General features: G+C 39.5%; 1 protein-coding gene across 1 annotated transcript in view; it reads right to left on the bottom strand.

Moving 5' to 3' along the window:
* Positions 1 to 1915: 1915 nt before the first annotated feature.
* The window catches only part of LOC308640535 (long-chain-fatty-acid--CoA ligase ACSBG2-like), a gene marked incomplete at both ends in the record, with an annotated part of 73051 nt that continues 50792 nt past the window's right edge, over positions 1916 to 24174 (bottom strand). The window contains one exon of the mRNA XM_081312405.1: positions 1916 to 2029. Coding sequence (XP_081168531.1) covers positions 1916 to 2029 — 114 coding nt within the window. The remainder of the gene's footprint in view (positions 2030 to 24174) is intronic.

Here is a 24174-nt window from a genome sequence, read left to right as displayed (position 1 = left end):
GATAGCATTGGAGAGTTAGAGTGTCAAAATATTTTATCCCATCATTGCATACTTCTATATAGAGACTCTGATAGAAATTATAGCTACTTTAAGTGTTTTATGGATCAAAAATTTAATATGTGAGCTAAAAAGCTTGAATAAAGTACCCAAAATGGAGTCACAGCTGTGTTATTTAATGCAATTTTACCAAGTGACCACAAAACTCCGGATACACACACACACACACACACACACACACACACACACGTTTTAAAAAAAAAGGAGTCTTGAAGGTGTCACTCCTCTCCTGGGGGAAAAAATAAAGTTTAAAAAATATTGTTATTTGAGGACTAACATTTGTCAAAGCAGGCTGATGTTAGGGGAGTCATTTCTCCTCTAAAGTATGAAGTCTTGAATGTACTACATTAATTCTCCCAAGCCAGGATTTATCACAAGCCTAACAACTAAGAAAAACCCAGTATCAGAGGAATTCTCCACCCAGTTCTACAAGAAGTTGAAAAAAGAATGAACACCAATTCTTCTAAAATTATTTAATAAAATAGAAAATAGCAAAACCTTCTAACCTCATTCTATGAAACTAATATCAACTAATATCAAAGGAGACAGACACATAGAGGAAAAAACATTTCAGGCCAGTATTCCTGATGAACAGAGATGTAATCATTCTCAATAAAATTATGACAAGCAGCATACAAAATCATATTAAAAAGATAGTGCAATATGATCAGTGGAGTTTGTCCCAGGGATGCAGGGTTGGTTCAACACATGAAAATCAATAAACATTTTTTAAGTAAATAGATGTAAAGACAAGAATCAGAAAATTATCTAAAAAAATGCAGGAAAAGCATTTGACTACATACATGATCAAAACACTAGAAAACCATGTATAGTAGACATATACCTTAACACTATAAAAGCTGTCAATGGTAAACACAAGGGAAACATTAGTTTTTTCTTTTCTTTGTATTATTTATTTTATATATATATATATATATATATATATATATATATATATATTTTTTTTTTTTTTTTTTTTTGCATAAGGAGACTGTGAAAACAGATAACAGGGCGAACAAAGAATTACAAACAGGAACGCGGACTCCTAGCAAAAAAAAAAAAAAAAAAAAAAAAGACAAAACCAAAAGAACAAAAAGGGAGTGGTGGTCGGAAGGATAGAAGAGGGTAGCCAGAGCTAGGAAAAGGCATAGTAATTTCTTTTCTTCTCCCCCTTTCTTGAAAAAAAAAAACAAGGAAACACACACATATACACAACCATTTGTTCCGGAGTAAAAATATAAATAGGGCAGAACCGAACACTTTGTTCTTCTTTCTTCCAAAGGCAAAAAAAAAAAAAAAAAAAAAAAGTAAAAGAAAAGGCAGGCTGCTGGCTGTGCCCAACAGAGCCCCTTCCACAAAGGTGTGTATAAAGGGACAGCTCTAGGCGCTCTCAGGTTTCTGCAACACAGGGCCACAGACAGAGGCAGCTTGATGAAGGGGGGTGGTGTCATGCGCCCAAGGAGCTGGGGGTCCAGCTTATTGAAGTCCAGGGCGCTCTCTCTGAGATCTGGGTACCCCCTGGGATATACCTGGGGCTGTGCCCTCTCCATGTCCTGGGCACTCTAGCGGAGGAGGTCACCGGGGCCGCATGCTCTCCAAGTCTGGGGCACCCATGCCTAGCTCCTAGTGAGCCCGCTCCTCAAGCAGGGGGGCTGCGCCCCTGCTCGGGCTCAGTATGCCGGCACCTGGTGCTGGGGCAGCAGCTGGCAGCCGCTGTTGGCGTGGCTGATAACTTTCTGCTTGAGCTGCACCACCTGCTGGCTCAGCAGGCTCGCGGTGGACTCCAGCTCCTGATCTGGCTCTTGAGCGTCTTCACTTTCTCCTCCAAGTGCGAGATGCGCTCCAGCTTGCGCTTGTGTCACTTGGAAGCTGCCATGCATTTGGCCAGCTGCTTGCGATCTGGCTCTTCCATGTCCACCTCGATGGGCCACAGCAGCGTGCTCTCGCGGAAGCAGGCAAAGCGGACCCAGTGCTATGGGGGCATCTGTAGTGGGAAGGGAATGGGATCGGCGGTGAAGGCCACAGTGGCAGCACCCAGCACCCCTGTGAGCCACCCGCTTGCTGCTCAGGTTAGCTTAGAGCGGTGCCTCCTTGTGGGCAGCTCACCGAGGTGGGGTGAATAGGGGGCTAAGCGCTGGATGCCATCTTCCTTCAGTGCCGCAGCAGAGGCTGCCCTACCGGCGCCAAGCTGCATCTGCTTGTGCAGATCTTCCAGGGCCTTAACAAAGACCTGGGTGAACTCCTACTCCTCCCTGGCTGCCACCTTGGGGTAGAGGAACTGCATGCTTGTCCTGTGGTGGTGACCAGCCCTTTGGACTGGATTATGGGGCGCCCGAGCTCAGGAGAGGCGAGCTTGAGTAGCTCCAGGTCTGGTGAGGAGGGCAGAGGCCGGGGGCCACTGCCCTGGCGGTGCCCATCCAGCCCAGGGAGGCTGAGGTGGCGCAGCCGCTATCTGGAGCGGTAACACCTGCTTGCTCAGGCTCAGTGTCAGCGTGTCCTTCTGGGGTGCCCCAGGGAACAAGCAGCCCTGGGACGCTAAGTTGCTGCCATTGCCACTGGTGCTACCGCCCAGGCTCAGGGCCTCATCGCCTTAGAGGGGTGTTTCCATCCTCTGGCTCCCCCCCACCTCAAAGCACCGGTAGGAGGCGGGAGTGGCTGGGCCGCTGTGCCTGGCCCTCCCACAGCGGCTCCTCAGAAACATTGTTCTTAAGGGAGAAAAATTTAAAGCATTCCCTCTAAAATTAAAAAAAAAAGATGCCCTTTTTTGCCACTTCTATTCAACAACATCCTTGAAACTCTATCCAAAACAATTAGAAGAAAGAATTAAAGATAAATGAGTAGGAAAAGAGGAACTCAAGCTATCTCTATTTGCTAATAACATGCTTCTATATTTAGAAAACCAAAAAAAAAAATTAACCTGAAAATTTTCTTTACTAATAAATAAATTCAGCAAAATAAACACCCATAAACCAAGTGCATTTCTATACTTTAACAATGAATCCACTGTAAAAATAAAATTAGGAAAATCACCCCATTAATAATGGCCTCAAAAAAAAGAATAAAACAAAATACTTGGGAATCAATCTAAAAAAGAGTTAAAATACCTCCACAATGAAAACTACAGAACACTAAAGATACAGATTGAAGATCTTAGAAGATGTAAAGATGTTCCAGGCACTTGGATAGGCAGAACGATCATAGTCAAAACAGCCATACCAAAAAAGTAGTTATACAGATTCAGTGCAATTCCTTTTAAACTTCCAATGACATTCTTCATAAAACTAGAAAAAGCAAGCATTAACTTAATTTGAAAAAAATAGGAGAGCCACAATAGCCAAAGCAATTCTCAACAAAATGAGTGAATCAGTAGGCATCACAATACTAGTCCTTAAACTATACTACAGATAAATAGTCAAAAAATTTAAACAAGGTACCAAGAGACATGTAGACCAATCTCATACTAGAAAAAGATGCCAAAAACATAAATTGGAGAAAAGATAGCCTCTTCAACAATTGGTGCTGGGAAAACTGGAAATCCATATGTAGAAAGATGAAATTAAACCTCTATCTCTCACTGTGCTCAAAAATCAACTCAAAGTAGATCAAAGAGTTAGACATGAGAATGGAAACCCTGTGACTAAGAGAAAAAAAAGAAGGTCCACATCCTCATCATGTTAGCTTAGGACATGACATCTTGAACAAGATTCCTAAAATACAAAAAGTAAAAATAGGAATTAATAAATGGGATGGATTCAAAGAAAGAAGCTTATTCTTCACAAATAAAACAATCTATAGCATGAAGAGAGAACCTACAAAATGGGAAAATAAATCTTTACCACCACACATCGAATAGAGCAGTAATCTCCAAGATATATAAAGAACTCAACAAACAATCCCAAAAAAGAGACATAACCCATCAATAAATGGACTAAGAAACAGAACAGGCACTTCACAGAAGAAGAAATATAATTGATCAACAAACACATTCAATAGACCATCATCTTTAGCAATTATAGAAATGAAAATCAAAGCTATTTCAATATTTCATTTCACTGCAGTCATAGTGGCAATTATCAAGAATACAAGAAACAATTTTTTTTCATGAGAATGGGGGAGAAAAGGTACACTCATACATTGCTGGTGACCACATCAATGTAGAGTAGGTCAATTCACAATAGCTAAACTATGGAAACAACCTAGGTACCCTTCAACAGATGAATGGATAAATAAAATGTGATATATATATATATATATATATATATATATATATATATATATATATTATGTGTGTGTGTGTGTATGGAATATTACTCAACCACAAAAAGAATAAAATTATGCCACTTGCTGGCAAATGGATGGAACTTGAGAATACCATGCTAAGATAAATAAACCAATAGCAAACTTACAAAGGCTGAATAGTTTATCTGGTGTGCAGATGATAATTCATAATGGAGGGCACTAGGGAAGAAAAAATGTACTTTGTATTAGAGAGAGGGAAGTGAAGGGAGGGAAAGAGGTATGAGATTTGGAAGGATTATGAATGGATCAGATATTATTACCTTGCACACTTACACAATTACATGACTGATGCAATTCTCCATCAACAAATTCTACAACAAGAAAAATGTGAATGTATAATTCATTTATATATACTGTGTCAATGCATTATACTGTTATATATAGCTAATTGTAACAAATGCAAAAAAGACAGAATAAAACAAATTACACACTATAAGAACTAAAACACTGTTGTACTGAAATAGAAGGCAACATATAAACCAATGCACAGAAAAGAGAACAAGGATAAACCCAGACACTCACTTCACACTCATGTTTGAGAAGGGGGCCAATAATACAGAATGGATAAAGGATAGTCTCTTTAACAGATGGTGCTGAGGACACTCAATATTTGCATGGGGAAGAAAGAAAATACTGGGTCCCATTTACCAATCTCTTCCCATCCTACTAAGGTGATAGACATGATCTTTCTCTGATTTGATCACTACACAGTGTTACATGTATTAAAATATCATGGTATACCACACAAGCAGATGAAGTTGCTATTTTTCAATCTAAAATAAAAAACAGGAAGAAGAGCATAAGTTTGTGAGCAATAAAAACAAAACACAGAAGAAACACTTAACATCATTGCTTTAGAAAATGGTACTTTGGCTATGACAGTAAAAGGACAGGGGACAGAACCGTAAACAGACAAGTATTATTTCATTAAGCCAAAAGCTTCTGCACAGCACAATAAAGCATGTACAGAAAAAAAGACTCAACTGTTGTAATGAGAGAAATTACCTGCACATCACCTGAAAAATGTGTAAAGTCTAAAACACACAAGAAACACAAGAAAAAGGGTAAAGTCTAAAAAACACAAGAAAATCCCCATGACTCTATTAAAATAATAATAAAAAAAAAACTTGAGGAAAAACCATTAAGCAAGCTGGGCACAGTGGGACATACTTTAATACCAGTGGTTTCAGAAGCTGAGGTAGGAGGATCACAAGTTAAAAACTAGCCTCATAAAATTAGCCAGGCCAAAAGAAACTGAATAAAACCCTGTCTCTAAATTTAAAATAAATAAATAAATAAAACTCTGGGGATGTGCCTTAGTGGTTAAGTGCTGTAGATTCAATCACTAGTGGTGAAAAAAATGTAAACAGAGAGTAGCATGTTGTTTTCAAAAAAATGTGGTTAGGGTAAAATGGGGTGCTGATCTTCAATGGATATAAAATTTCAATTGCATAAGATAAACAACTTCTAGATATTTGCAGAATAATTCTATACTTACACTTTATAATAGTATGTTTTCAGAGTACATATATCCTGCTTAGTGTTCTTACTATTGTGCAGGGGAGGAATGAAAGAAGCAAGGGAGGGAGGGAGAGAAGGATGATGGAGAGAGGAGGAGGCAGAAGGCAGGGAAAGGGGGACTAGCCCCATGATGCTCTTCCTACACAGTCAGGATTCCTGCTCAAAGCTGTCCTTGATTGAATATCCTGCTACTTCTATCATAATTTTTACTGATTTTATCTTACTACTTATTTTCAAAAATAAATTCCAAGAAGGCAATCGACCACAGATATGAACACAGCACATAAATGTAACCTGCAGGTATAATGCATTTTCCCACCTCATGCACACTGAGTTTTCATTCCCATAATCACAGAATTCCAGTGGGCCAAAAAAATTGGAGCTAAGAGAAAGTTGGGTACAATGTGACCATGTCCTATCCACAAGTAAGTAAAAAAAAGGGAGGGTGATGAAACCCAGGGAGGCCACACAGTAATGTCCACCAGAATTAGATTCAAATACATAAAGAAGACAGCCTTATCACTCAAGGTACTCTTTGTTAGCCCACCTCTCCAGCTGAGGATGTGAAGGGAAAGGGAAACCAGGGTGATCCACCATCACATTTCTACCGGTTCTTTCAGACTCATTAATAAACCAGTTGGAGAAACTGTCCACAGTTATCAAAGTGTAGTAAAAACAATTGCACTGATTCTGTGTAACATATTCACTGCTTTGGCATTAATGAACACAACATGGATGTGCAAGCTCTACAGTATGACTTGCTTGTAAGTTTGCATCTAGAATTGATATAGCATACTTAAAGATAAATGTTTAAAATGTTGTAATAAGAAGGACAGTTAAAAGACAGACAAGATGTACCATGACATGTGAAGAGATCACAGAAGAAAGAAATAGATTTCTGTGGCATGATGTCAATAGTACAGGTCACCTGATTTTAGACAGGCACTCTAAGTTTTCATTTAGCATTGGGCCTGACAAATTACACAAGTTGCCCTAACAATATCAGTAAAAACGTGCATATTTCACTGGAGAAAGTGCTGATTCTAGGATCTGGTAAGATAAATTTTAAAATGAGCATGAACATAGAAGGAGGAAGAGAAGAAAGATTAGGAGGAGAGTCTCCCAAGGTGTTCCACATGTGGATGCCTGACAAATGAAATAAAAACTAAAGTAAAAAATCCTGAAATAGTGAAAGCTGGAAAAATATGAGCAATAAAATAAAAAAACTTTAACAGTAAAATATGAGTGAAAGCAACAAATATATATGTATTTAGTGATAAAAATAATTGGCTTCATTGATAAAAAGTGATGGGAACAGGGAAATCTTTCATATAGAAGAGTTCAAAACAATGCAGGAAAATAGCATCCCCTCCTTCATGTGGAGCTTAGTATTCTTGCCTTTTTAGGAGTGGGCAGACTCAGTTACTTGAATGCAACAAACAGTGAAGGAATAGGGAAATTATTACATTCCCAAAGGATGAACCTGACACAAACTACCTTGACAATGAATGTACTGTGGCATTTCAAATATTTCAGTGACCATCAGGTAACCTCATTATGCTGTGGCAACAAGGAATTTCCAATCCATACTATTTCTTCAAAAATTATTTAATCAGTTCTTTTTACAGGTAACTGACAATGACAATTTTCACAAGCAGGGAACAAAACATAAGGATATTCTATCCCTCAATGTTGAGTGCCTATCTTTCAGTAATCAAATAGAATAATTAGTTTTAATTTGTTTTAAATTAACAAATATATATTGCACATGTTAATGGATTCAAGCATAATATTTCCAAATGCATGACACACAGTGATCATATCTAATTATCTATCATCTACTTTTATCCCTTGTCCTGCCCCAGCACTCTTCCTACTCTCAAGAAATTACTATTGGGCTTCCATATTACTTTAAAAAATTAATTCTAGGATGTAGGTGGCAAAAACGGTAATAGAAAAATTATTTCTGCAGCCACAAACAAGTATTTGCAGAAATGAACTGTCCCCACATCTCAGAGACCATAAATGTTAACACCTGGCTGAGTCTCCTTTTATCTCATTGTACACAATTCAAAAAACAATCTCCAGCTATTGCTTTCACTATGCTGACCTTATTTTTTCCTCACCCATTTGGCTTCAGTTCTCACCACATGAGGACAGGGGCTCCACTTAGATCATCAGAAACCACAATTGCACCAAATCTGAAGGTCCCTCCTTTGTCACCCTGTAGTTCACTTTTTAGTAGATTTTTAGAACAAAAACTTACTTTTTAGAATCATCTCTTCCAGAAATCCACGTCATTACATTTCCCTGGTTTTCTATCTCCTTAACTGGATGCCCTCACTCTCTATCTCTTTCATAGACTTTTCTTCTTCATTGCTAAATATAGGTGTGTCCCCAGCTCAGAGAAATGATCCCTGTACTTCTATATCTTTACCCACACCCAGGATTTTGATAAGTCTCATGGTTGTATAATCCACATCCCCCTGCCTCCCAAATATCCATTTTCTTCCCAGTCCTATTCTCTTACCTTCAGACATGTTCATGTGGATATATAAGAGAAATCACAAACATCAATGCAAAAGCCTTTTCAAGACTAGCCTCATGTTGTCTTTCTGCCTCATACAGGATTGGGTATCAGCAACTACCCTAGAGTGCTAAAGTTCAGCAATTTTCCTTGGTCTTTTAACCATAACACTCACCCAAATTCATCCTGCTTATTCTAAAGACAATATTATAAACATGTGTGTGTGTGTGTGTGTGTGTGTGTGAGAGAGAGAGAGAGAGAGAGAGATACATATATTCAAAATTATAAACATATAAGTATACAATTTATGTATATTAAATATCTATAAAATGTATAATTATAAATAAATAAATCAGATTAAACCACTTTTATTGCTGTTACCAAGTCATGCCATAATGCTATATAATGCATATTCTATTGGAAATCATATCCATGTCGACAAGTTCTGCTAAATGGCCACAAATCCTCTTCATATCAAGAGATTTAAAAGCTGCTTTTGCCAAAAAGCACTGATTGTTCACTTAGGCCTACAGATGCCCAATGGATAACCACAAGTGAGATAACCATTGGCATCACTGAAATATATTTATTCTATTTATTGGCTTACAAAATCACAGCATAGAAAAGAAAAAGAAATATCTGCAATATTAGTAAGGACTCCTGAAACATCCTAAGCACAACAGAAGTAGGAAGAGGCCATGATTGAATTGCAACTCTTACCCCACTTCTGAATAAAATTTTGGAAAAAAAAATATGTATGTAAATATATATGTTCACACACACACACACACACACACACACACACACACACACACACTGGATGGTGAGTGTATTCCTCCCTTCCATGCTGGATGATTAATTTCATACATACAACTAATGAAGATTTGTTTTAAAAAATTAAAAAGCTGTTTGTACAACAAGTACTGAAGGGCTTTCTAAAATTAGTAACCAAGCCAGCCAATGAGTAGGCAGATACTTTGGTGGACGCTAGAAAAAAAATCAAAAGTATAATTCTGTCGCCATCTAGTGTCTAATAAGGAGCTAGCACTTCTAACAATGAAAGTACCCACGTTAAGCAGAGCCCTAAGTACAAGTAGAGATGAAACAAGAATTCTTGAAACCTCAATAAAGGGTGAGGAAATTCAACTGGAGAAGCAAGAAATGGAAGATTTCCTAAGGAGGCCTTTATCTCACAGGTAGAAAAGGATTGGGGCAGGTAAATGACATGGCGAGGGGTGTCTTAGAATAATTCAGAAGGTAAAATATTCATGGATGATAACCTTAGATCAGATGCCTAAAAGAGGTCAATACTCCGTGTTTCTTTATTGCTTGAATTCTTGGGTCAGACCAGGGGAATGGTAGTCCTCAGAAGAATGGGAGTAGAGGTTCCTTGCTGTTTTGTTGATGCCCATGCCCTCTTTGCCTAGAACAAAGCCTGGTGTTAATAGTTTTATTTTAAAATGCAAGGGGTTATGTTTCCATGTATTAAACCAAATGAGGGCTGGGATGTGGCTCAAGTGGTAGCACTCTCACCTGGCATGCATGCGGCCCGGGTTCAATCCTCAGCACCACATACAAACAAAGATGTTGTGTCCGCTGAAAACTAAAAAAAATAAATATTAAAAACATTCTCTCTCTCTCTCTCTCTCTCTCTCTCTCTCTCTCAAAAAAAAATGAGGGTTGTGGTTATGCTTAGAGGTTGAGTGTTCACCTATTATGCATGAGGCACTGGGTTCAAGCCTCACCACCACATAAAATAAAATAAATGCATTGTGTTCATCTACAACTAAAACATAAATGTTTAAAAGAAAAAAAAAAAACCTAAATGATAACACTGTCAAAAATAGATCCCTTACCCATCAATGCAAACTGCCTTTTAGAGAATCATGAAGCTGAGGCTTGGCCTTACTCCAGCCTGAGAAGCTGGTGTCACTTTGTGTCCTACTTTACAGATGTAGGGAGTTTCCAAAGTCGCTTCTGGAAAGGGTCAAGGCCTCCTCCCCCATCAATGCTTTTTTCATTGCCCAGGTGCTAGGAAAACCCTGGCTGTGAACCAGTGCAGTGGACTGTGCAATCCAGACCAGGCTTCAGCAAGTGATGGCTGCATCACAGGCTTACCCTCTCGGGACCTCCAGGTCTCAGTATGTACAGAGCAGGCACCAAGAGAATTCTCTGTGAACATTCTGGAAAAATTGTTGTTCTCCCAAAACAAAGTGTCTCAGGCAATATCCCCAGGATCCCTCCCAGAAACCCCATGGAACCCAACCAACATGAAAATATGGAAAGTGCATCCCATGAGAGGGAGGAACCAAGAAAGGCTGTGCTGTGGCATGTTCAGCCTCCCTCCATTGTCTCAGTATGTAAGTGGGAAAACTGAGGCCCCCTGTGGAGCAGACCCTGAGGTCACATTTCTATCTCAGAGCACAAAGACCCTTCTTCCTCACGGGGTCAACAGTGACTCCTAACAGAATTCCCGGATGCCTCTCCTGACTCCCTTTGCCTCCTGTGGACACACCCACCATACCTTCTACTCCCGCACCACTGTGCCACCTTTTTCCTAGGCTATGCTCACATAAGGGGTCCTGAATGGGATGTTGCTACCCACATGCTTCCTCTGTCTTCTCCCCGCCCACTGTTCTTATGGGATGGGCTCCACTCACTCAGCCGGACACTGCATCACCAGCTCTGCCAAACAATTAAGCCCCACTAAGTCCTCTCTACTTTTTTTCATAGGCTCCACCCAGCATCTGGCCTCTTACCTTCACTGTTCTGCAGAGCCACACCCACCCCACCCATTTGATCCTCTGCATTCTGTCCACGGGGCTCATCCTACGCTGACCTATTTAACTCTCTGGGATTGCAGGTTTTTTTCCTCTAGCTGTGGAAGCTTTGCTGTCTGGCTTGGCTCTATTCCACCAACATCCACTAGCATACCAAATGGCTCAGATTTTCTTTGTTAGCTATGCTTTTCCATCAAGATCACTCCTACACCAGCCACCCTGTGTCACCTGGCCTTTCCACTGCTCCTCAAAAGCTTCATCTGAAATGAATGAAAGGAATCTTGCAGAGATGCCCATGATTGTGACACCACCGAGTCTAAGGGACAATTATATTTGGGCTCTGGTCACATTTGGAGCCCAAACGTGTATGACCTTGAACCACTTTGCTAACTTGAGTCAGACTATCTCCATTTACAAAATTTAGCTGATGATAATACTTTATTTGCATAAATCTAAGCATGTTTTCAGCACTGTCTGTGTATTATGGATGCAGGAGAGACATTGGCCAGCAACTAGCAAGGTCCCTGCCCTATATGTGAAAGAGCCCAGCCAGAATTTAAAAAGCATGTTTGCAAAGGACATGGCCTTCAGATTTTCTTTAGCTCTGTGGCCTTCAGAACCTTCTCTTACCCTTTCAGCACAGCATGGGCACAGGTACTTGGCAAACAAGAGTCTTCTGTGATCTCTTATCCAGCCAGCCTGGGGCATCTCAGAATGAGGGACCATAGGTGTCTGATCATGGCCATCTTTCTCAAGGTTCAGTCTCAGAAGAAATAGCCTCTTTATAATGACTTCTGTATAACTATAGTTTATTCTGACAGCCTGACTCAATGCTGTAAGGACAGGGCAGCAGTTGGAGGCTTGGGTTTCAAGTTGCAGAAACTGATCTGGGTGCTTTAAAAAATGCACTAGATGACACTGGGGAGGTCAAGGGAAGTTGATGGCAAAGTTCAATAAAACTGGAGCTGGGTTTTTCCAGGTGATCTTAGTGCCCCAAACCCCTTTATAGTCCTTCCTGGAGCCTGCTGATATATGAGCACACTGTAAGTCTTTCTGCTGTCACTTTGGCGCAGCTCAGATTCTAAGTCTTCAGAGAAGGGGTCTGGTTGGCTGGATATAGGTACTGGCTGGGAATATGAAATCTTCACATTCAACTAGGTATTGAAGGATGAGTAGAAATTTACTAAAAAGCCACGAAAAGCACATTCTAGATAAGAAAACCATTTGTGACCTCATAAAAGCTTTTGTCTGTGGCTTTGGCAGCCCTTATGGGAAAACCATAGCAACTTGCCTTTACAGTGCCTTCTGGATGGTGGCAGCATGGGGACCTTGTGGAGCCTTCTCAGGCAGTGACAGCAGTAGGACTAGCAAGTCCCAGGGCGGAGTCCAAATTATACCTTCTCAGGGAGGGAAACTAGAAATTGCTGGCACTGTGGTTGGCTGCTGGGCAGGAAGCAGGCAGGACCATGGAGGCTGAGGGCCCTTCCCACTGCAAGTTGTCTCTGTGGGAGGACCAGCAAGAGGGCATCCAAGAGGAGTTATTTACACCATAGTGATATGGAGGTTTTGTAGAGGTGGAAGGCACTATGGCCGAGGTTATAAAAGCCAGGGAGCAATTTAGGGCAGACCTCCTTATGCTGCTTCAGTGGAAGAAGTGGCCAAAGAGCTGAAGTCAAAATCCAGGGAATCAAAGTTCTCTGCCGTGTCTTCACATGGGTCCCTGGCTAAAAATGGAGTGATGGCCTAGGAGAAGACAGTGCCCCAGATGAATGAAAGTGCCTTGAACAATGATTCTAAAATATGCACTACAAATCCTCATTGAAATACAATAAGTACAGATAGCACCTGCCACAGTGAGGCTGCTCTGGTGGCAGATATCTTAAATAAAGAAGAGTAAACTTATTTTTTATAGAGAGTGAAGGATGCTGGGAGGGAAAGGATTTAGAAATATCTGGAGAGAAAGAGAGCCTGCAGTTATGTACATTTTGGCCTTTCCATAAAACAAAAATGAGGACTTTGGAAATTCAGATCCCTCTTTGATATCAGAGATTTTTTTTTTTTTTGAGAGAGAGAGAGAGAGAGAGAGAGAGAGAGAGAGAAGAGAGAGAGAGAATTTTTTTTAATATTTATTTTTTAGTTTTTGGCCGACACAACATCTTTGTTTGTACGTGGTGCTGAGGACCGAACCTGGGCCACACGCATGCTAGGCGAGCACGCTACCGCTTGAGCCACATACCCAGCCCAATATCAGAGATTTTAACAACACATTTTTAGTCTTAACCAGTTGTAATCAAAATGCTACAATAAAAGAAAAAAGAGAGAACAAAAATGAAAAGCATTTGACTCCTGCATTTAAAATGAAGTACACACAAATTTTAAACTGGTTATGACAAAAGCCTATAGTTATATTTCTTGAACTATAAAGAAAACAAAGTTTGTACTTGCCAAAAAATGTCAGAATGATGTTCAAATTTGAAAATTCATACTTTATCTATTCCTAGTCCACATACTATCTGTTATGGAAAATTGAATAAAGTACTTCTTCTACCTTAGCAATGACTTGCATGTTATATACAAAAAGCATCATCTCTCTTTTTTATTTTTAGAAAAGCAGTATGTACATTTATTAATTATTCTATGGCTGTGGTAAAATACTATAACATGCACTTTTATAACAATGTATCTCAGAATCCTATTTTGCCTTTCATTTTTCAGAAATACATTTTATTGTAAACAGCAAAAAAAACAAATATCACATATATATTTATTTTTCTTACTATAATGTCAATTCTGAGATAATCTAATCACATAATTTATACTATGTGCCTTTTAAAGTTATTTTAATACCACATTAAAATTGTAAATAATAGTTGGATCCATTGTTTGACATATTTATGCCACAGTCTGGCCAAGCACAATAACAGGGAAGGTGACAAGCAAGCTGAAGGTTGAAGCGGCAACTGCTTTATTTCAGGGAAGCTCAGAGGGAACTGAGTGGGCACTCAAGGTAGTGAGAGCCACTTCTCTGCCGGACCTGATCAGTGGTTAAATATGTATAAACTTGAGGATATACTCTTGCAGTCTTAATGTATCAGGTTATTTTTCCACATGATGATATATGTCCTATATGTCAGAAAGAGAGAAAGATGAAGATGGATTTTTTAGTTGTTTCAGCAAAATCTTGTATCTATTATCTCTAGTCTCAGATCCGAGATCTATGTACTAGTGCAAATAAGAATGGTTTCCATCAATGAACTACATACAAAGCAGGAGTGACAACTAAGGCCTTGTGAAATTTATCACACAAATCAACAGGTAAACCAAGTTTAGATTCCAGATGAAATAAATGGGCAATAAATAAAATCATATGTGTTAAAAAAAAAGTACAAGGACTGGTTGATTGTGTCAAATTTCATTCACTTAAGAAAACAATGAGATGTTGAGTGATGGTTCAGTTGAAGAGCAATTGCCCAGCATGTGTGAAGCACTGTGTTTGTTTCTCAACACCACATATAAATAAATAAAAATAAAATTCTATCAACAACTAAAAAAAACAAAATATTTTTAAAAAAGAAAATGAAGGCAGCAGGATGGAAGCTTCAAGGAGATTGACTAGCTGCTGCTAGAGTTCAGCCCAGAGAGAAGTGCATTGACACTTATCACTGTATATATGGTTAAAGTAATTTGTGAATAAATATGTATATATTTTTATTTATGGAAATTATATCACAGTTACATTAAAAATTATTTAACTTTTCTGTTCTCTGGTCTTATAAAAAACAGCTTGAGATTTAAACTCATTAGAAATTCCCTGAGTCAGCAATGTTCCCATATTCTTCCCCTCAAAAAAGTGACTCAATAAGTATAATTTTAAAGTTTCTACTATTCACATTAAAAATGAAAACAAAAGTCAGTCACAGTGGAGTGCCCCTGATTTCAATCCCTTGTTTCCTTCCCTCAAATGGGCCTGGAGGTATTGCTAAGCTTGAACAGTGCTTGCCTTGTAAGCATAAGGCCCAGGATTCAATCCCCAGGATCATGAGGGGGGGGGGGGAAAGGGGAGGGAGGACAAAGGAGTTTAATGAAACATTTGGAATGTGTCTATGGGTCATTTAAATAAAAAGGTCTTACATATGAAAAAAAAATTGTGGACCCATTACAGTTAGTCTCCAGTGTCTGACAAAATAAATCCTCCTATGGAGCAGTTCATTTCTAAGTTTGCTCTGGGAAATCAAGTGGGAAATATACCAGCAGCTGAAATTTTGGAAATTCTGTTTTCTCCATTCATGGTATCTTCAATCATGGCCCGAAGCCCATGTGCATAGCTTTGTTCTGGCAACCTGGCATTTCCCCAGACTGTATGCTGATGATTGCTGTGATTATCAGGAGAGAATCCCAAATCCAGGTGTGATTTTTGTTTCTTTGCATAAGGTTTTGCTGGTATATAGGTGATTGAGTTGTTTATTATTCCTGAAATTTCTGAGAAGCAGAACATCAAATTCAGAATGCTGGAACTGATCTTTAGCTTTATATTCGTACCTCAGAATATATCCTATATTTTCATTTTCTTGTTCACATTCCTAATGCTAACTTTATTACTCCACAGTATAATAAACAGTTTCTCCTATTATATTTCAGACACAGTATCGTATAACTATTTTCTCCAACACTAGGTGGCACTGTTTATGGGATTTTTCTCTGTTGTATTTTTATATGAGAGGGAAAAAAAAGAGAAGATCACTTGGCTCTTTTTGTAAAACAATGCTCATTTCTGCCCCCTCTTTGTCTTCCATAGATACATATACCTTATTGGAAAGTCTTTGAGTGGGGATTCCCCATTGTAGACTTGACAGGATGATGTGTCCTCATGTTACTTTTATACTTTCTCTTGGCTCAGAGGTTTCTGAGCTATCCACAGCTCTCATGTCTGTATACTTTGGAGTGTCTACCTAATTTGAGTCTCAGTGTCCTCTGTTTCCAAGAGAAAATGGTCTGAAATATGGTGTAAGGGTTAACAGGGGAGTAGTTAGATGCCCTGCAGTTACAAGGAATCTCCTGGTACACCCTTCATTTGAAGAAACTTTATTTCTTCTTCTTTTTTTTACTACTGACAATCCTGCTACATAAAATTTGGCATGCAGTTGTTTCTTTATCTTCCTCATTCTAATACCTTGAAAGTACACCCAGAATCAATTTAACCATGTTATATGTTAGTTGTGTTTTAAATGGTTCAGAGTTTACACTATTTTCAAAAATGACTTTTTTAAACTTACATTCTCACCCACAGTGTACAAGGGCTTTCTTTTTCCCATATTCGTAGTTTCTTGAGTCTTGGTTATTATTAAATTATTGACAAAAGCTGTTCTCTCTATTTTGGGGGGGAAGGCTATTGGGAAATAAACTCAGGGACACTCAAACACTGAGCCACATCCCAAGGTCTAAATTTTGTATTTTCTTTAGAGACATGGTATCACTTAGTTGCTTAGTTCCTCACTGTTGCTGAGGCTGGCTTGGAACTCTCAATTCTCCTGCCTCAGCCTTCTAAACTGCTGGAATTATAGGTATGCACCACCATGCCTGGTGATAAAAGCTATTTTAACAGTGGTGCTTTGTATACAATTGTCTACTGTTTGACTTGTGCATCAAATCCCTGATGAAAGATTGTAGAGTTCAGTCTGTCATGTAGCCAAAGAGAGTGTGTGTTACAAACCTTTTGGGGGATTAATGGGCAAGTATTATTTATAACACCTTCTCTACACTATTGCTTGGGATTTTAGCAGCCCATTGAGAAACTTGTACAGCAATGAGAAATGACTGGATTATGATCTAGGGGAGATTTGCAAGTGTTCAGTAAGCTTATTCCCAGTGCTTGAGGATTTAAAATGGCTTTATATTTGGGGTCCTTCAGCCTAAGCCTCTCACCATTCTTTTGTCACGTAGGTTGGGAATCTTTGTTTTATGGGAGACAATTAGTTTCTTTCATTGAACGGAAGCTATTAAGAGATAATACATTCAGTGATGAAAATTTTTCCTTCTGGAAATAATTGGCAGTCTTGTGATTTTTACAGGGGAAAACCCAAGATTGGAGCTCTTCGTTTGCTGAACACTCATAAAGGTAGAAGCCAAGTTCTTTTAGATTTAACTTCTCTCTCCTGATCCCAGGAGTTAAAGCCCATGGAGGTCCTTGCCTGAACATAGACAACTATCACTTTTTCTCTGATCTTAGCACTTATGAACGTGTAGATCCTTTCGCAGCACAATGTAAATTAAAATAGAAAGCACAGAAAACTGTTTAGTTAGGGTGTCATATAAATGGTCCCAATCTTGCTTTTCTCAGGGTGACACTGGCTGTTGATGTTTTTGTTTCAATTATGTAGCATACTAAGGCTGGACTAAGGCCTAAGTCTACCTAGCTTTTTTATATCATTAAGTGGCAGATATGTTCCCAGTTGTGCACAGATATAAATCTCTCAACAAATAAACACACACAAAAAAACGATGAAAGTGGATTAAGAACAAAGATTTGCTTTATGAAATCTATCCCCCAACAAACCGAATAGCCAAGAAGCAAAGAAAGCACTGAGACCAGTGGTGGTGGTGGCAGCTGCTAAGGCAGATTTGTTGGAGTGGTGGATTTATTACAGGCGTACTCCTGGTTGGAGGGGAAGGCTCAAGCTTATGCTTTTCCCTCTTTCCGCTTTCCTCTCTCTACCTCCTCCCACCCACCTCCCATAAGTACTGATGGACAAAAGGTGACTAAGGAGAGGTGGGGAAAATATTTTTGGCTGGTGATATTAGAAAGCTGCTTGAATTCTCATCGAGGAGGGAGGTGAGAGACGTTGAGAGACGGTAAAGCTCAGTATTGGCTGTGCGCACTGGCGAGCTGCGCTTCATCTCCCCCGGGTACGCGCTAGAGAGGTGCCTGTCCCCAAGCTCCCGCCCGCAAGATGTCCCCCTGCGTAATCGTGGGCGCGCGCGCACCCGCTGCCAGCACTCATTCTGTGCGCTGAAAAGCTGGCCTGAGGCTCCTTGTGCGTCGTGCGGTTGGGGAACCTTCTAGGAGCTCTGTCTCCAGAGGGCGGGTGTATGTGAGAGCACGTGAGGAGAGCAGCTGGGTGGGAGAAGAGGGAGGGCCCTAAGATCGGGCGGGAGAGGGGGTGGCAAAGAGAGCAAGAGGGGCGAGCAGGAGAGAGAGGGAGAGGGGCGGGAGGGAGAGGGGTAGGCGGGAGAGAGAGAGGTGGGTGGGAAAAGAGAGAGGGGTGAGCTGGAGAGAGGGAGCATGCTGGAGGAGTGCGCCATGGAGATCCAGCCAGGGCCATGCCTGCAGGTCACCACTACTCAAACCCAGGCAAGTGCCAAAAGTGGTAGTTTCTGCTTCTGGGAAGGTTTTGTGTACTTGGTTCCTACGCTTGGGCTGGCAGCGACCAAATGTAAGAGAAACTCTGTGAGGCGGGGGTCGGGTGGGGTGGGGGGCGTATGGTGAATGGGAAGGCGACTCTGAAGGGTGGGAAGTAAACGCTGGACTTGACCATCCTTCTCTTTCTGTCTTTCAGCATGTACCTTGCTCAGCGAGAGAGCTGTCATTTCAGCATCAGGATTCAGAATTGATCCAGGCCGCGCAGAAGGGGCTATATCTCAGCTACCATTGCTGTGGGTCTTGGCCTGGAAATAGTAGTTTTTCTCAGCAAGGACGCAATTAACATCTAATTTGTTCAGGTTCGGTACAGGTTATGTAGGGACTGCAGTGAAGCGACCTAGGATGGTAATCTTGCATTGATTTCTGCATGGCAATGGGATCATGGTTGTGACATCTAAACTTTTGTTTTGTTTTGTGGTCTTCATGTATCTTTTTCTTTTTCAAGTTTCCCCTAGTAACAAGCTTGGGGAACAAGTGGGAAGAAACCCGGGAAAACCAAGAGAAGGACCTGATTCTCCATGTAAGAGGGAAGGAAAAGATAAATTTCCACTGCCCCGCCCCATATTTTATTATTTATTTATTTAGCCTCCTAAACTGTAGGCTCTTGAAGTATTTGCTGAACTAGCTTCAAATATGGGCTGCAAAAATATCATTGGACTCCTTACTATGTCTCTGCTTGTAGACTCAGTTGGTGGTTTGCAAAACAAGTGCTCAAATAGTGCAGTGATGTGTGGGAGGAAACCATAAAGGGTAATTCATTTCAAGTGTGGAGTCTTCTTAAGGGTGAGTTGCTTGAGCCACAGGTAAAGTTGAATAAAGCAATTTACCATCATTTTGTCTCCTCGATCTTCTGCATTTTTATTCCTCTTTTATTCCTCTCCCCTGAGGCGATTGTGTAGCCAAGAAAAAGATATTTTATTAAAATGTTAGAATGAAAACAACATAGTGGTTTGAAATATTAAAATTGGCCCTTTGCTTCTTAATACATGTTAATAGAATGACCCTCTTCAAGGCTTTCTTTTCTAGGATAAGTGTTTAAAGAAAAACCCTGTAAGGGAAACGTTAATCATTCCCTAGCTGGCTTTAAGAGTATTTGCAGGAACAAATCACCAGTGAGAGAAACTTGGGTGGCATTTTTGTTTTGTGTCATTTTTGGTTCATTAAAACAATTTTAATTCATTGAAACAAATGTGCAAAGAAAATATGGTTTATATGTTCAGGGCAAACTCTGTAAAACAAACACATTTTTCTTAAAATAAAAAAAAACATTCAGCAATACAAAGAAGGTACACATTTTATTTATTTCAACTTCCAGAGATTGGAATCATGGTATCTCCAAAACATTTTGGTCAGTTCTATTATTTTATCCAGAGAAAAATACAGGTTAATGATAGATATGTAATAAAAAATGAGAAAAAATGCTTTGCACAGTTTGTACTTTAAAAAAATGAAAGAAAAGTAAGGTTTAAATATGCTTCTTTTACATTTAGTAGTTTCTCATATTATCCTTTAACATAGTGATTTTTATGTTTCTTAGAAATTCTTAAATGTCAAAACTCAGTTATGTAAGAATAACATCCAAAGAGAATTTTAAAAGGCTTAATTCTAAATGGAAAAGAGCACTCATTCTCAGGATCATTTCTATTCAAGTAGAGTGCAGGGCTGGGTCAGAAAAGAAAGCTACCCTTAATAAAGTGTTTCAGCCTTCACACTCTTTCCTGTAACCTTCATAAGTCACAGGTTCCTGAGCTGGCCTGATGATGAGCCTGCTGAGGTATATTTATAGCAGATGATTTGTAGATGATAAATATGCCAAGAAAGACATCATCTCCAGTAACCCCAGGCTCCACTGAGTTCCTCAGGGGGTTCATAATTAAGACTCATAAAAGAACCCTGGATGTGTAGAATCTGTTCTCTGAACCCTGACAATAGTACCAGTCCAAAGGCAAACCAAGGAGTAATCACTTTTTTTCATGTTTGTACAATGTTCCACATAAAAGCTTTGCCTACATATTGACTCAACAACCAAAGGGAATAGCAGTTTGCATACCCTAGACTCTGTGTCTTTTCCTTCCTATTGACATAGGTCCCTTTTTATGCTTTAAAGTATTTCAAAATCACCATTTCAAATTATAAGCTGCTTAACCTCTTAAGTCCCAGTGCATGTCCATGACATCTGTATGTGTACAAACACATTTTCACACACATATATAATGCACATATATGCTTCTATTGGAATACATACATACATAAATATACATGCATGTTTTCTGGTTGGAACACGTTTTTGAGGATGTTTCACGACATTGCTTTGTGTATCTCTGCTAAACAAATGAATTTTACCCCCAAATTGCCAAATTAATGGTGTAAACTAATTTTTTTCCTTTTGACTTTCAACAGAACCATTGAGAAATCAGTTTAACACATCAAAATATGGACTGACATTGCATTTTAAATTAGCCCATGTAATTATGTTTAAAGTCAATTAAATTAATCTCTCCTATTATATATCCATTTGACTAAGATTTCTTTAGAAAACATGACATTTCTAAGTGTATTTTTATATATTTTCCTCTTATTTTTTGTTAATTCTTCTATATTTGAGAATAACCTTATTCTCCAAGATTCCTACTTAAAATTCAGTGTCACCTGCAAAATTCAGTGTCACCTACTCAAAAATATGTTTCTCAAACTGGTTTACTCAGTTTTAGAAAGTTTTTTTTTCTTCCTTTGTACCTCCCATATCTTGGATTCATTAAAATTTTCTAAATCGTTAGTTTCAATAAGGCTTTAGAAAGGCGAAATAGGTTTGTAGATTATTCCTTGTTCAAAATCTTCTGATATATCTGTCTTTATTGTCTCCAATATGCACAGAAATGGCTTCTGGAAATAATTTCTATAATTAAAAGGAGAATTACCAGTCAACACATTGTTTCCTATCTTGTCCCCCAAGAGACTTAAGGTGCATAGTTTAATAAAGGTATTGTGAATAGTTAGGGGAAAAGAAAGTTTTTAAGTTTGTTGAAAGAGGTTTTCCCAAGATTTTGGACATGGAACAATCCCTACCCCATTTTTGCACGACATCTGTTAAATTTCTGCAAAATTTGTGTTCTTTGGAAAATACCTTGAGGACTATTGACCTAACCCCAATTCTGAATTTCACTGATGGAGAAACAGACACCTGAGAGGGGCTGAAGTTCTTAGAGAATGTTAGAGGGGAAGTTGAAACTAGAACCCCATCTCCTGACTATTTGGCCTAAATGGTCATCTGTACCCTAAGATGGGTCCTAGGATGCCAGGCATCATGAGTAGTGCTGTGAACCTCTTACACCCTTATGAGTTCTTCTTGGGTTGATTTGCTAAAACAGAGTTTTTTGTATGTTCTTTTAAAAATGGTATCTATATCCTATTCTTATATAATAAATCTTAGGATATCTGCCCAACACAGCATGGCTATGACACTGGTACTTAGTAAATATGCTAAATGAGGATGGAAGTGAAAGCTCCTAGAAGGGCTTTAAAAGGAGGTTGATCACAGGAAGGAAGAAGGAAAGGGTCCAGAAATGAAATGAAGTGAGAAGGAAAAAACATGAAAAAAAATAGAGGGTTGGGGAAAAAAGAGCCTCTCGATGGAAATGAGACTGAGAAGAAAGGATGGTTGCAGATGATAAAAAAAAAATCATAAAACTGAGTGGGAAGCTGTGATCTTAACACATAAACATGACCCATGAGGCTAATTCAGATGCCCTTGTCTAAATGATGGGGAAGACTACCAACTGCTGAGAACATTTATGGACTCGTATCAAGATGTATTCATTGCATGGGTGTATTAAGTTGATGAGGCAATTTCTTAGGCACCACAATAATAATGAGTGAGACAAATCTTGTCCTCATCAAGGTTACATTCTTGTTAGGGAGAAGAGTTCAGACAGGGACTCATATAAAATAAAACTAGGTAAAATTTGATCAGGGCCTCTGGTACTGGGAGAAATCAGGGAACAGTCAAACAGATCATGAAAATTATGAGACAGAATAACGACTAAGTGGGTGCAGCATGAGGCATGGATAGGATTGCACCAGGCAGAGATGGAGTAGGGCAGACCCATTTCAAGGTGATATGATGAAGAAAATGGGGAAGCATATGTAGCTGTGTTTGATGCAAGTGGGTTGGAGTCAAGGTGGGTATGTACTGGAAAGAGCATAGAGACATGGCCAGAAAGCCTTCAACCTCACTGCGGTTCTTGAAAGTTTAGCTGAGGTTCTGACACTCCAGAAATTGATGAGAAACTAGTGAAGAGTGTTTTATTTTGTGCAGAGAAATAGTAGCACTAGAGGTGATATGTAGGCATGGTGAGATTTAAAGACAGGAGAAAGAGCCAGCTGGTAGGGGAGGAGGCAGTTAGTTTTGGAGAGACCAACACACCACTCAAACATTGTCCATCAGACAGCTTGTGAGGAAAAGTCACAGAGACCAGCCACAGGAGACTGTTTCAATACAAAAACCGCCTGCATGGTTGAGAACCACAGCCTTGAAATTCTGTATGGGTGCATTTGAATTCCAGCAACCTGCCTAATTTGCAAAGGGACTTCAAAGCTTGTTTTCTAGTGCGTTCGGGTCCCTGGGTAAGGGTCATGAAATAAACGGGACACAGGGGATGCAGAGCAAAGGCAGCAGTTGCAACTGCATGCTGAGGTTTATTTGCAAGTTCCTTTTATATTCTTCTTCTAACAAAGCAAGAAATTAACACTTTACCCACATTGCCCAAATATCATGCCTCAGCGGGTACACAGAGCTAAATTCAGATTGTTCCTGTTCATATGATAAGTACCCTCCCAAAGTTCTTTGTAAACATTATCTAATCCTCTGAGGATGCATTTGTTTCTTTAGAATGTACTGTTCCCAGGACAAGTATGCAGGAAGCTTCTTCCTCTTGGCCAAACCATGCAGAACTTGTGACTTGCGATAAGGGGAAGAGAACTTTTTCTCCTCCTAACTGAGGTTTGCCTCAGCTGACCTAAATCCCAGCCACAGCTCTTGCAACCTGTCAGGCATGAGGGAGCTAAACTCTGCACACTTGAACCCCAACAGGTAATAACAAGAGGAAAGACTGGGGGAGATGATTTTATTTTACTTGGAAGAAAAGTTTGAATGTAGAAAAAAAAACCCAAATAGTTTCCACAGGTAAAACACTCATGGTGAAATATGTCTCCAGTCGCCAAAAGAATAATTTTATCTGCTGCAAGAGGAATGTGTAGAACTATGATGCTGTAACTGTGGGGACTGTAAAACTATGCTGTTTTAGGATTTCATTTCTAAAGATCTAAAGAAAATCCTAAGATGGAAGAAAATTTAAAAACTAATCAAAAAAGACCTTGTACCTCCATCTGAAAACTGTTGTTTCCTTGGGGAATTCTGTCATATCTTCTTGATAAATCCTAGACTCTTCCTTCACATCAGGAAGGATGAGGCTCTCCTTTTTCTTTCCTGATGTCAGTTAACCCTGTAACCTACAGAGCAGGGCACATGTGAGAAAACTGCCCAATCCCACCCACGTTGAACACAGAAGAGTGTC

Source organism: Spermophilus citellus, assembly GCF_964194105.1.
Source record: "Spermophilus citellus genome assembly, contig: SCAFFOLD_272, whole genome shotgun sequence".
NCBI lineage: Eukaryota > Metazoa > Chordata > Mammalia > Rodentia > Sciuridae > Spermophilus > Spermophilus citellus.
This window is presented reverse-complemented; position numbering and strand designations above follow the sequence as displayed.